The sequence below is a fragment of the Ylistrum balloti genome, unplaced genomic scaffold (genome assembly GCF_031769215.1).
Source record: "Ylistrum balloti isolate Yb309-2 unplaced genomic scaffold, AGI_CSIRO_Ybal_v1 Utg371388, whole genome shotgun sequence".
In the NCBI taxonomy this organism is placed as follows: Eukaryota; Metazoa; Mollusca; class Bivalvia; order Pectinida; family Pectinidae; genus Ylistrum; species Ylistrum balloti.
Genome location: NW_026782731.1, coordinates 608,264 through 623,624, shown reverse-complemented (window position 1 = coordinate 623,624; position 15,361 = coordinate 608,264). Strand labels below are relative to the sequence as shown.

The window sequence follows — 15,361 nt, the reverse complement described above, 5'->3', positions numbered from 1 at the left end:
TCACAATGATATCATCGAGAACTATTCGATTCTATTTATAATTAAAATAATACTGCACCCCCCCCCCCTCCCCCTTTTGTTTTTTGACTCAATATTACCATTCCCAGATTTGTTTTCGTTGCGGAATAAGCAACAAATATTTCCGACCTGTGGCATCTTTGGTGATATGTTTGTGTATGCATTGACATCGGATTTAAATTATTTCAAGGATTTTAGCGAGTATCTTAACCTAAATGGACGTGAAATAACTTGAAATTGTAACATAAATGCTATGTAATGCACTTGCACACATTAATATATTTGTTTTAGCATCGATTCATGTGGTGATTGTGTACACACGTGATCTTCCTTTGGACATCTTATTCGAATATTTAAAATGATGTACAAGATTCGCTGTTGCGAAGATTGCCGCTCCAAAAATTGTACAAATTCCGCCGAAATAAAACCCACCGCTGGCACTGCCACTCATATCCTTTATGACACCTGTCAGAAAAACATATATCAGGATGAAAGGACATGAACAAATAAGTTGGTAATATTAGGGTGTGGTACAGCCGTTTCACAGAATAATTGGACACAGAGAGCACAACACGATCGGGATTAATTGTACATTATCAAATACCAATAAGCATTGCTTCATTGGACAAGTCGCCTACAAATAGGACTTTTTTAAACATACGCTCAGAAGAGGTAAATGAAATGAACATACCTGCAGTATACCAGTGAATGCAAATAGACTGCATTACTGCATTATAAATGTACAGAAACAGAACGCAAATTGAACATACTTTTGACAGTTTGAACAGAATCGACTGAACAACGTGTGGATGGTGATGATAAAACAAATACATGAGAAGCATGCTTTGAAGGAAACGTAAGCAAAGCACAAGGGTTTAGTAATATTATTTGCTCCTGGAAACCCTCTTTCCAAATGACAATCTTAGAGGACATCGAGGTACGCGGGACAGAAAGCAGAAGTCTTTCAACAATGGCAATATATAATGATGTATCAACAAGACGGTAATAGTTTACATGTATTTTAAATGTACTTTAACACAGACAACATAATAACCCAAACTGACTGAATATTTGAAACTCTTCAATGACAATTCAGCCTAAGGGATATAAATCGTGTACGGGAAGCACTACTCGTGTTTTCCCTCCCTTTCCCCTCATCTTTAGTGTATGACCTATTATTCAGTCATCATTTGCCGGAAGAAAGTGTTTATAGATACCGTGGTAGTACTGCTTATTTTGATAGAAATTTGTTATCAGTAATAGATAGGATTAGGTTGAATTAGACGGTAATAAGATAGATTCCTATGGGTCTTAATAAACTTTATTAGAATTTATCTGTGTATATATTGCTCAGCGACATATATTAAGACATAAACTTGATCAAATAAGTTTACATAACTTTATTTTCATATTTGCATGTAATATATGAGAACATGTTCAATTTCATCTTTAATAGAGTGATGTAATACAAAGCCATATTGTACGGCTTCCATAACTGACGTGGAATTGAGGGATGATTGGTTCTAGTTTGGCCTTGGCAGTATGACACGTGTGCATGGATGTAACGCAATAAGCCTTTGACCTACATGAATACATATACATGTACTTAAATGTAGCAATGTACAATGCCAGGTAAAGATTTAATGTATTGAATAATGTTTTAAAAAATACACGAACAAATGCGAAGGTCCCTCAGAGGTGACCAATAATTGCCATACACATACAAGGGACTTCACACGGACACATCAGTCAACCAACAAGCGTTCTAAGTCTGGTTGTGTAGATTGTATTTGATAAATTCTAATGCTTTTGAATCGAGGCGTGATGCATAGCAAAGGAAACAGCATTTCAATGAAAATAAATAAAAAGCAGCAAATTTCAGAGAAGGCCCTTTCACCTTATCATAAATTCAAACTTAACAGTTCGCTGAGTTTCTCATCAGCAAATTATTTTTTACTAGAAATGGTTAATTCTACTACGGAGAACTTTAGATATGGTCACAGTGTTGTTGGTGCCAAGGCCATAGATGTTTTTGTGGTACACTAATAATGCAAGTGTGACGATTAAAATTTGTTGTGACTATTTTGAAATAGATTATTACAATAAACGACGAAATAACGGCACTGTAAACCCACAATTCGTCAAGGGAGATGTCATCGTCGTGGATAGATTCAACTTTCACCAACACCTGCAATGTTTTGTATCAAATCATTGCATAACATCAATGGTATGCTGCTTTCTGAGTACCTCGGTACACCAATACAATCGGTACTTTTTACAGATAGGGTTCGACTGCAGTAAAAGAAAATAGAAAAATATGTTGAAATTTTGTACGTCGTTTTAGAGAAATGTGTACGTGATATTTTCATCTAACTTACCAGAAATGGATGGCCCAGCAGATGATCCAACTCCTTGAAGTAAAAGTAACAGTCCAAAAGCCAAGGCTAAATTATTAACGCCCAGAATGTCAACAATGATTACAGACTTTTGTGAAATGATGCATCCCATCATAAATCCGTATACTGAACAAACTACAGCGAGTATAATGTATTCAGATGAAAAGGGCAAAATCAATGACAAAATTCCTAAAGCCAGCAATACACAGTTGTATATCACGACCCGGTAATGTTTTACTGATCGCATATCAAGGACTGCACCGAAAAATAACCTGCCTAATGTGTCAAACAAAATTGTCAGGGATACTATAAAGGCAGTGGATGACTCTTCAATATTCATTTCCTTCGCATATACCGGGAGGAATGCGAATGCTGATTGGAAAGCTGCAGAAAAAAGACCAACTGCGATGATGAATGATGTATATCGATAGTCTGCTACAATCGTCTTGATATTACACTGAGTATTTCCACTGTTTCTCAAGGAACAAGATACTCTGTAGCAGCATCCGTGGTCCTCTTTGTCTTTTTCATTTTTGTTCCCTTGACTGTTACATCTGGTTTCCAAAACTTGTCCATCTCTTTTTAAAATAGTTTGTCTGGAAAAAATAGTTTGTTTAGTATTTTTATCAACACAAAATATATCATTTGTACTCACATCAGGGAAAACAAAGATCAGCTGGTCACATAATGAATAAAGACATACCAATGTTACTATTATTGCTGAAGTTGAGGCATATTTATTAGAATAAAGACTAATATTTTCACCTAATATAGTTCAACTTATGCTAGGTGTAGACTTTTCCCATGGCAGAATACCTCTAAGTTTTGTTTATGTATAGATCATACAATGTCATAAGAATATAGATATACATATGAATCATCTTAACTAAAACACGAGGAAGACACTCGCACTTTCATGAGACTTTCTTGTTATGATGACAATTTCTACTACTTAAAGAAATGAAACAAAGTTGTTACAGGAAGATAATAACAGGAAGAAACACGTCAGGCGGAATTTGGAATGCGCTTGAAGGAACATCAAACCGAAGTGGATTAGGAACTAGTAAGAGTGCCATAAAGGACAACAAAGAAAATCACGTTATAGACTGGAGGTAGGTGATATCCTGGACTGAGAGAGCAATCTACTGGTGCGCCAAATGAAGGGAGCCATTTAGATACGGAAACAATATTGAACAAAGCCCAGGAAACTTATCCGCTCAGTCAGGTTTACTACACTATGTTAACAACTGTATGATCAAGGAAAAGTAACTCCAACATCATTACTGGTAATCTTTTTTGACATGGTAATGATATACGTAAAAATACAAGAATAGTTTTAAAAATCGTTCAGATCGTAACATACCATAACACAAATAGCTGCTAGATATTAGAATATTAAACGTAAAATGCAGACTTATATGGAGATTCAGTATCGAAACAGCACTTCCGTATCACACAATTTATTGATAATATATAGAAAATTAATCTTGAGATTAATAATAAAGTGAAAAAGCGCAAGTTCAAAAAATTATATACAACTGATTATTTTATAATTAATGTTCGTATTTCAGTGTTTGAGTTTTCAGGATTTGGTCATATAAAATTAAGCAGATCGCCCTTTCGGTAACATTTGTTGAAAGTGAATTGTGAGCTACTTAAATATGAATGGCTTTGCGAACATATTGACAGAGCCTTTGATGAATGTAGAATGGACTCCAAATTTAATGTCACTCTTCCGATATCTAGTAAAACCAGAATTATCACTAATATCTACTGCATGATTGAATGACATACGGATACATATAGTTATACGGATACATACTAGCGGAAAAAAGAAACTGTGCATGGGTTTGATATGCTATAACTTAAGAGGTATTAAAGAATTCACCAAAAAGTTTCCATTGTTATCTGACCTTAATTTAACACCAACTAAATTATTATGGTTATTGCATTATCAGCGTCTTGGATAGAGATCAGTTTTCACAGACGTTCTCGTGCACCGTGTATGCCCATAATTGGAATCGATGCATGCTTGATAACGATGCCTCATTGATGCAACAAGTGTGCTGAAAATGCCTCGGGAATACCATTCCATATTCTCACAGGCGCACGTGATAGGTCAGGTAACATCAACGGCTGATTTTGGAGGCGACGTAAGCGAAGCTGTATCTCATCCAATAAGTGTACTATATGTGATATATCTGATGGCATTTCAGGCAAGGGCAATACAGTCACATTGTTCTAGATCAAGAAGTAGGTGACGGCTCGCGCAACGTTATCCTGTTGCAGCGTGGCGTTACGTTCCTGCACAAATGGAAGGACATGAGACCGGATGATTTCGTCACGGTATCCGATGCCTGTAAGTGTGCCGTCGACAACCACACGAACTGTTCTGCCACGGAATGAAATGCCACTCCACACCATGACACTAGCTCCGCCGAATGGACGTCGTTGAATCACACATCTGTCATGGAAACGTTTATCAATACGACGGTACACTCTAAATGACCGTCGCTGCTGTTGAGATGAGACCAGAACTCATCCGTGAAAAGAACACTTGTCAAGTCCTGCTGCATGAAGCGAGTGTGTCGTCTTCACCAGACTAAACATGCTTCACATTGACGTTGCAGGAGAAACAACGTCGTGGACGTATAACTCGTTCAGGGAATCGATTACGAACCGCTCGGCGACTTACTCTTGAAAGAAGCAGTTCTGAGCAGTTGACGGAGATGAACAACCTGGATATACTTATCATGGCAGTTATACGGTACGCGTGGACGTCCTGACCGAGGTTGGTCTCTGGTGGTCCCACTGTTGGCACCGTCTCCAAAAGAAAGATGTCCACAGTATTTCAGTGCTCACCAAATTGTCTGACAACATCAGTATGACGTACACCAATTTCGATCATGTGTTCGGCGCGGCATCTGTCAATTTGATAAAATCATGCTGGTTTTGTGTGTTAAAGATATTTACACTGCTTTTAACAGAGGTTTAGACGTGGCCAAACAAACTACATGTGCAACTCATGTACTGACTAGTTAAAATGAATGAGTGGCATACACAACTTCGATCCTGTCTTCGGCGCGGCATCTGTCAATTTCGTACAACCTTAGCATAGTGTATCAAAGACATTATTTTAAAAAATCATGCTGGTTTTGTGTGTTACAGATATTTACACTATGCTTTTTACACAGGTTTAGACGTGGACCAGACAAACTACCTGTGAAAATGACGGAGAGGCATACACAACTTCCCTGTGAAAAGTTCAAACGGATGTGAAAGAAATGCAACGCTTTTATTTGCACAACTTTTTTAAATATTGAACCAGAAATGTGTCTGTGCAGATGAAATAGACATTCAAACAAATTACATGCAAATTATGGAACTCTTTTAAAAATCGCTTGTTTTTCCATAAACTTTTCTTTGAAATGAGTGTCGCCAATATTTACATGTTTGTTAGTAAGCCTAACGTTCGATCTATCGACGGAAGAGTTTGGACGCAGGCGAATCAATCGTGATGTAGTTGGTTTTAAAATTCACTGATAGAACACGCCTTACATGATGTACACTGCATCTTTTACGTAAAGTATACTAATGAGGTATACTCATTTATTCCCACATTCTTTTTTCCCTGCCTTCTCTTCTAGCTTTCCTTTCCATCTCTCCCTCTCTTGTACTATCTCTGCTCTCCTCGTCTTCCTACTTTTGCGCCTCTCATCTGTTTTACGCCAATCTCGCATTCTTCAATTCCTTCCCTCATTCCTCCTTCTCCCCCTCCTGTCTTTTCGTCGACACATTCCATGGTTACTGGGTCAACTATTACATATCTAATCCTATTCTTGTGTGTCATATTTTAACTAAGTACTCTGTATATATTCAGCTGAGATACAAAGGCAATGTACAATCCATAACGGAAAATTCATGTATTTAAGGAAACAATTACACCTTTTGTAGTGACTAGGGTTAGTTGAATAGGACCGAATTACATGATGGATTGCTTGCGTGTAAGTGTCGTATTCCTAACTAAATTTATAATTACCGACATATTTTTTCTTAGCTTTATGAAAGGTATTCTTTAAAACGTTTATAGAGCTGAGTCGTAGTTTGGTTGAGCGATGTTGTGCATTCATGCCAAATTGTATGAGACGTTAAATGCGATTTGATCACGGTGAAAATGAAATTCTTATTGAGAAAAATACAGGTTTATAGTGCGTTTTCCTATATGTAAAGTTTAATATTTGTACACAACCAAATAACATATGTTGATTCGGTTGTATTATTTATTTTGTCATTAAAATGAATTGTCACACGATTTATCGAACGCGCATCAAAGGTCCCCGATTCCCTAACTGATGTAAGCTTCATTTTTATTTACTTCATTCTGCGAATGGTCATCAGCATCGCCTATATTGAAGCGTTGAATACGTCTTTGTTTCCGAGTGCATGTTAATATCTGCCCAATGAGACTATTTCTGAGGGTATTTTTGGTTTAGACCGACATCTCTGTTTTTTCGTATGTATGGAGTCTTCAGTTCCCAGGAGCACATCTTCTGATTCAGCTTAGGTTGATGGCGTAAAGTCGTAAGATCTTTCTCATACAGCCGAGCAGTTTATTATAATACGAGTTAATGTCGTAAATGATCATATTTTGTCGAACCGTTTTGGAATCACAGAATTCTCAGAATGGATCCTTTTACATTGGATTATTCATACCAGTTAGATATTCATAGGTAAATTGCTCTCTACGGACATATATTTGAAAGATGCCCCCCCCCCCCCCCCCCCCCCCCACCCCACCCCTCCTAAAAATACACAAAACAAAGTCACATTCTAATCCATCAGATAGAATCCAACACCGAGGAAAGGGAATTTCCCCTAGTCTTCCTTGGTCGATGGAATGCAGTAAAACACATCTTCGCTATCATTGTGATATACTCCTGAGTTCCAATACAGAATATCTAGGACACTGTAAACCAGGGCCCACTTATTCAAAGTCTATTTTGAGTTAAAACTGATGATGTCAGTTAAGAAACTGATACGTAAATTTAAGAAAAAAAAACTTTTAAAATTGCTTCTGAGATGTTCCCCCAGGCTAGCGATATCCTTCGGTCATCGTATCTAATGAATTGGGAGACTAATTTGTCTACAATTATACAGAGACTCTCGAAAAATGGCACGGAAAAGAACGCGTCTTCTGCTTCAGGGACGATAACTGCCATATGACACATAAGTGAATAACAAATTTTGATAATCAAGAGAGTAAAGCCAAACAATGAAGTGTCCGCCATCTGCTACCTTAAGGATTGTACACAAGATACACAAGTGAATAGTGAGTAAGGAATACCACAATCTCAAATGAGAACAGTTATACAACAGCGGAACCAATAGGCAAACTAACGAGCATTATCTAGCGTCATATCCCACAAAGAAATGAAATATTTCTCAATAAAATCAATATGGCGACCATTATACTACCCAAAATTTACATCAACCTGCATTTTTTGAATGTATGTGTTGTGGATTTGATATAAAATACGAAAATACCAACATGGCAACATCATAATAATCCAAACTCAGATTTCATTAATCTGGGGCAAAACATTTTTTGATAAGTTACACGGAGACCCCTGAATAAGTAGAAGGAAAATAGGTTAGATAAGTTAGCCATACTTTTTTGTTTCAAACGTAGCGGTACATGTTTAAGTGCCCTAGATGTGCTGTTACATTTGAAACATGATACCGAAACATATAAAATACAAATCTGTTATTGAAGGTTTTATAAATCATCTACCTTTCAAATTTTGCATTTGACGGAAGTGGTCGGTAGAGAGTCCCGCAAACCAGAAGATTCAACGTTATTCCTGATAAGATTAGGAAAGCACCAAGAAATCCATAAAAATCGAACAAGAACTCGATTATGTTCGGGAAAAGAAATGCCGCAAGACTGGAGGTCGCAATACCCGTCGCTAATCCTCGCTTTGTGCTAAAATACTGATTGACGATAATGATAGCCGGTGAGTAAACGAGGCACATACCAAGACCTGTGAGAGAGAGAAAAACCTGATCAAGCTCACTGTGTTATGATAAAGCTCACTGTGTTATGATAAAGCTCACTGTGTTATGATAAAGAAAATACCGACAGGTTAATGGCGTTATAATTTAGTTTCAATTTAGGGCAAAATATAAACAAAGAAAAATTTACATAGTCTCCTCTAAAAAGTCAGTAGGTATTACAAATTTCCCAAATGTTAACAGGTAAAGAATAATGTAACCAACATAGGTACTGACGAACTTATATAATCACTCAATTTGCATGGTGTATCATTGAGATGCTATTAATTCGCTATAGTTGAGGCTGTGCTGGATATTGCGATAAACTTCACCTGAGTCAAACGTGTTTAAATATTCAGACAGCATTTTCAACAGAAGAAAGTGTTCTACAATCATATTTGCATATTTGCTTAGTGTAGTTCTGGAATAAATCGAAAACAGTTTTCGACAAAAAAAATGCATTGCACACAGGATGATGGTGGGGGAGGCAGTTTTGTTTTTCTGTCCTATAAATTTCATATCTGTGAATATGATTTACTTTAACTCTATTGGGGTATTATCCTTTACAGTTTACGAGATGAAAAGGATAATCAAGGCGAAATGGTCTAGGTTATGTGATATCAGTGAAGTGATATCCAATCTTTGTTATCTTTCTTATCACCTTGATGTTAGGGAGAGTGAGGTTGTTGTCTTCTCAACGTTATCAATATTGTTAAAGAGATATGTTACAAAAAGTCAGTGCTTACCTCCCAACAAGGAATAACTGACGACCGCAAGTGTTAGATCATAAGTGAAGGCAGTCAAACCCATGCTGACTCCTAAAATGATTGCTCCAGTTAATGTAACAGATCGGCACGAGAATCGGTTGATGAGTATACCGCATAAAGGACCTGTTAAAGCGTTCAAAAGTATTCCTACGGTTAATGTAACAATATCATTGTTCCGATTAATGTAATGGATTAGAAAGGTGATAGGTTGATTTGTATATCGGTATTACACTAACCCTAATCTGTAAAATTACAATCATTGCATACTGACATATTCCGTTTATACATCACATGTTTACATTTAGTGGACACGGCTTCACTTTCGTAACATACATTAGAAAACAGCGCATTTACATTCTGTTACTCTAATCACACATTACTCATCCGCTTTCTAATCAAATGTCTTGAAAGTTTCTTTTTGACGCTGAAAAAAATTAAACCAAGCTCACAATCAAGATATGAACACAAGACGAAATATATGAAGACCATTAAATCTTAACGCAGATATTCCAGCAGGCAGTAAAAAGTAAGAAAAACAAAAGACAGTACATACCAAAATAAAAAAGCATTATAGCGTCAACGGTATAATAACAAAATTGCTACAAAATGCATTTCATTAAGCATGCACATCTTCATATTGCTTGTAATAGTTATAATGAAACCAAGCTACAATTTTAAACAATGTTCTATTTTTAAACCACGTAGATATAGTTGAGCCGTACTTACTGAGAGCTTCGGAGAACCAAATTGCCGTCACATACAGAATGATTTACTCTTTAGAGCACACCAATTATGGTGGTTGATGAAAATAGCTGTTTATTTTTTATTCGAAATTGAGGAGTTGTTTACTTCAATGCAATCATCCAAAACTTTCGGTTTTCAGGTATATTAGCAACCTCAAGAGCATTTATACATGTTTACCCAAAATATGTAACCCTAAATTAAAGCGGTTGGACGAACAGCAATTCTTCTACTTGTTTTATCAACCGGAAGCTATATTTTTTTCTCGTCACATGAATCTTTCACAACAGACAATATATTGATACAAAAATAAAACACATTCCCCTATATATATATAATTTCAACAAAATCTGTTAACAAATAAATAAAAATGTTTTTCAAAGTGTTATCTGTGGCATTTCCCAGTACCGCAGCAGTGTAGCAATGTTACCGTATTATCAAAGAACCATTTCCATAGAACGTCCCTCGCATTTTCGTCCCAAATGGGTAATGCGAATGTGCAGAAATCTGCTATAATATTTTACCTAGTATGCTTCGAAAGACTCCTGGAAGAGTGGTAATCCAGGCTGTAACAGCAGCAGATTTATTGAACCTTGCTTCAAATTTTAAGTAGAAAATTCCAGATGACTTCTCAATACCAACTGAAACAAACATTTTCTTTTTTTATCCAAATAAAGTGCTTTAGAACAATACTTCAAATAATTCTACCTGAGAATTCAATGTGACAGAAAAATAACACTTAGACTGTACTTGTTTGAATACCTAATATCAATAATCAATACCAATATCTATATGACACGAAAAGGGTGCAGGACCTGGTAATGGACGATGGGTCGTCATTATAAAATAACAGGTACCAGATGACATCCTACACGGTGAAAATGAATGACAGGTTGAAAAAATAAGCTAGACTTCAACATTGCTCACATATAATGATATGAGCAATCAGACTGCCGAAGACGATTATCCATCCCCAACCACCATTTGGAGGAGATAACTGTTTCCTCTTTGTGGAATTTTCGGTTACAGGTACTTCAACGCTGTCAGTTCTGCTTGCATCTTTGGTTGTCTGTTCCAGTTCTGTTACCGCTGTGTTGCATTCCGAGGATCTTTTGTTTGATGTCATTGTGCTCACATGACCATTCTTAACACTGGTGGTGTCATTTGTCGCCATCGTATCCCACACACTGGAAAGAAATTTATAAAATTGTACAAGAATACTCCGGAACTTTTCAAATGTACGTGTACGTTTTGCCTACAAACAGAGTTCAAAGGAAGCATCATTTGGTTGTATATTATTCATTAAAATAAATATCAAAATCTAGAAAGGGAGACGCACTACCGTCATAATCCATAAATTTGATAATTTCAATGTGCGTGATATTTTCAATGTTCATGATTTTACATGGATCTCCTAGAAAACTTTATGGCCATGTTTACTAATGTATAAAGTAAGTATTTTGGCATGATTAATGTAAGCTGTAGGTTATCATAAGGAACCACATACAGCTTGAATAAATTTCGACCAGAATATCGTTTTTTATACTGAAACGGTAAAGAAATGTATCTTCTTTTATTGTAAAATAGTTCGTATTGTATATGCATACCAATATAAAAAAAACAGGGGGAATAATAGAACACCCAACCTTATCCCGAAATGAATATACTTCCTAATCCCAAAATGAATATTCTTATGAATTAAGATCTACTCTGACAATGAATTTTCTAGTTATATTGTGCATGTAAAGTTTAGTATTATCATTGCATTCTTAACGGCCCGTCAACACATAGACAGAAGGTCAATGCAGTCCAATAAAAATGTTAAACGGTGAATGGCTCATCACATCCTATACACCGAAGATTATCTTTGCCTTTCAACTTATATGAATGTGTAAAGTATGTATGACCCATTCGAAGACGGGCAAGGGCAACTTCGTCTTGGTGGTTGTCTCTATAGCATGGAGACCATTTACCGATAACATGTTTAACGGAGTGCAATTTGTTATTGGTATGTGTATTCCATTTCTCCTGCAACTGAACTTTTACATTTTTTCAATAAATGGTCTAATATTGGTAAAATGGAGTTTAAAAACAACAGGTGGTGCATGTAAAGTAAAACTAAGTTCACGGCTATTATGAAATTAATAATAAATATCATGTGCTAGTGCATTTATGCAGTATGTATCACATCAGTGAACTGTGTAATATATTAAACACATTTAAATAACTAACTTACTAAAACACATTACTTACATTTCTGTATACGTATTCAACACTGCTTCAATTATACCACTAACTATAAGTGGTAGAATGTATGAAATATTCATTATACCACCAATATTCATAGCAGTAACTATAAGGGTTAGAATGTATGAAATATTTTTTATACCAACAATGTTCCAAACATAAACTGCAAGTGCTCCCCTACCTCTTTCTCCTCGATATACCTACCAGTGTGCAAGCACATGCATGTAATTGCTTTAAGTGATTTAATGCCAGAATGTATGTAAAGATGACTGTAAAATGTATCTACATGTATGTAACATTAGTACATGCATTTGAACAATGTATTGTCTATAATTTGTGTCAACTGCTTGATTTCATAGGTATCACACAACTAAGTTTGCCTATATCAGCTGTAGTAGATATATAGTTATATATAATTTCAGTGTTAATTCTTTGTGGTAAAATTCACTAAAATCCTGGCCCGGATAGAGTTACCAACCCTTACGTTCATGATATGTCCTTTTGCCATATAAACGTGTGTTCCTCAGGTAATTCAGAATTACTGAAACTCATTTTAATCACTCTATTTCTGATAATCATGTAATACTTGAAAAATATGGAAATATCGTTAGAAAAGATAGAAATAATTCTAGTGGTGGTGTTGCTATCTATTAAAAATATTCTGAATATCAAGAGAGGAATTGACCTATTGACCATGAATCAGATGATCTAGAATTACTTTGGGTTGATATAACCATATATAACAAGCTTATATTTGTCTGATGTATTTTAAGACCCCCAATTTCATTTGTTAACTTTAGGGCAAAATCTTGAAAATAATATTGGAAGGTATAATTGATTTACAAAGGGAAGTATTTCTGGTTAATGACATTATTCAAGACATGTTGAATCTTAATTCCACCTCTCACTTTCACAAACGTTATATGGATTAACAAATACTATTTCTGAACCTGCCAGGATTAATCTTCAACATCTAGATATTCTTGTTACTAATAATGTTATTTCCGTTAAAGAGTCATCTGTACCATATCCCTCGTGTAGTAATCACTGCCCTTTTAGTGTTAGTTTGTATTTCTATGTTAAGGCACGGTCCCACTGGCCGCTGGACACATAATGTATGCAAAAAGGACTCAGCGGACGAGCAAAATTTCGGTTTGGCTCCATCAGTTTTTTCATCCGCTTTAGAAATGGACAAAAAGTGTGAAAATATTTGAAAGCAGAGCGGAAAAGAACGGATTTGGGTAGTATGTAGCGGGGATGTTAAACGGATATTAATAGGAATCCTGGCGGATTAAAGCAGGTTTACCGGAGATGATTTCGAAGCGGACAATTAGCGGAAAGAGAGATTGCATAGCGGATGAAGCGGATGCATCACGTACGCATATCGGAAACAGAGGAGATGTCGCTCGGATGTATATCACATGCAAACCGTTCACTGCGCATATGTGGGGTATGAATTGCGTCCGCTCCTCGAATATAAAGGGATGAAGTACGCACACAGTCAGCATAAAACGGAAAGACGTGCTGATGGCTACATCTCGTTATTGAAGAAGTTTGTACATTTATAAATATTTCCTTTACACCTTGTATCAACACCATGGTGCGTCAGTCAGGCAAGATGAGGAAGCCAGTGCCTACTCGTTCAAGCCCTAGAATGATGAAGAAGGCCAGAACCAGCACTCAACCTCTACCGCTGATGGTGAAGCTGCTGTTGCTGTTGTGGACCAGCCCCAAGGTCATGAAGCCCGTAAAAACCATGCTGCTGAAGGCCTTGACGCTCAAGCTCCTGATCGCACTGATGTTCAAGCCCCTGTAGGCCCTGTTGAAGCCTCTGAAGGCCTTGAACAAGCTCCAGCGAGAGGGAGGAAGAGGCAAGCCAAGAAAGGAGAAAAGAAACAGTACACCGTTTCTGAGAAGCATGAGGACGATGTGCTGAAAGAGCTGAGGGAGAACGAGTACCTGTGAAGAAAGGCTTCATGAGGTAGGTCTTCAGGGAGAACGATGATGTCGGGCAAATTTTGTGCGTTCCAGTCCATCGTTGAGGTCACTTGCGTTGTATATCTGGGAATCTGAAGCTGACCCATTGCCTAAAGCATCGATGTAGATGAACTTGTAGTCAGCATCAACCATGGACAACAGGATAATACTGAAGAACCCCTTGTAGTTTTAATAAGTTGAGCCTGAGTTGGCTGGAGCTTTGCAAGCCACGTGTTTCCCATCTATGGCTCCGACGTTGTGAGGAAAGTTCCACCTTTGATACCAATCTTCTGCAGGTTGTCTCCAGCCTTGTTCAGTGGTGGGGCACCTGAGGAGCTCGTTCACGTGCGGATATACATCGTACACGGTAGAAAGGTCATCCGTTCTAAAAGTTTTGTGCAGCTTAAAATTAATGTACTGACATTTTAAAATATTATGGAAACAGAGAAGTTGATATAATTCTGAGTCAACATAGAAATGTTGCTAGTAATTTGAATTAAGATTTATATAATTCTTACCTAATTGATAATCCTGCTCGTAGATGGGGTCACCCTACTGAGGATTATACACACTATCTCTTCAAATCCTTTTCTGAACTAAATGATTTTATACCACATAATACCCGAATATTTCGTAAAGGTTCACACACCACGTGGTGTAAATACAAGCAAATCTACTCTCATATCTGATTCAGAGGTTCATCATTCATACTGGTCGCCTTGTCTATTTTTATTTTACTATACACCTTGTCCCGGGTTTGGATCCACTCGCCATCCTTGTTTATCAGGCACAGAATTATGTATGTATGGACAGTAAGTGTCTATCTTCATCCTTAAAAACAGCTAGACCTAACATTGGGACAGCTGTATTATTGGTATTATTCCCTTTCAAATATGTAATATGATAACTGAAACAGTATTTCCTATTTTTCTCTTTGCAGAGTATAAAATAATATTCAAAACCTCATAAATTTGGGCTACTGATAACCTGTATATATTGTCAATTCTACATTTTCTTCGTGACATGTTTTGCAAGAGATTAATGTCGCCATGAACCACGTTATATATCTGTAGTGGCGGTCACGTTTAGTCATAAAAAAACACCATATGAATTAACATGCATGTATTACAATATTAGGCCATATTCTGTTTCTAAATCCCACAG

General features: G+C 36.7%; 1 protein-coding gene across 1 annotated transcript; it reads right to left on the bottom strand.

The window, feature by feature from the left end:
* Positions 1–316: 316 nt before the first annotated feature.
* Positions 317–11,147, bottom strand: LOC132562289 (monocarboxylate transporter 12-like). Its single transcript, XM_060227030.1, has 6 exons — positions 10,901–11,147; positions 10,498–10,614; positions 9,212–9,355; positions 8,206–8,455; positions 2,397–3,010; positions 317–483 (listed from the first exon to the last, which is right to left on the bottom strand). Exons 1-6 carry the CDS (start codon positions 11,145–11,147, stop codon positions 317–319), a joined length of 1,539 nt encoding a protein of 512 aa, XP_060083013.1.
* Between the last annotated feature and the right edge of the window lie 4,214 nt (positions 11,148–15,361).

What these genes read in the sequence shown, in the direction of transcription:
- LOC132562289 (XM_060227030.1), bottom strand. Translation starts at nt 11,147, where the DNA reads ATGGCGACAAATGACACCACCAGTGTTAAGAATGGTCATGTGAGCACA. An exon ending in AGTCTTTCGAAGCATACTAG is followed by an intron (nt 9,356 to 10,497) that starts GTAAAATATTAT and finishes ACGCTTTAACAG; the next exon opens with GTCCTTTATGCGGTATACTC. An exon ending in TCAAATGCAAAATTTGAAAG is followed by an intron (nt 3,011 to 8,205) that starts GTAGATGATTTA and finishes TATTTTTTCCAG; the next exon opens with ACAAACTATTTTAAAAAGAG.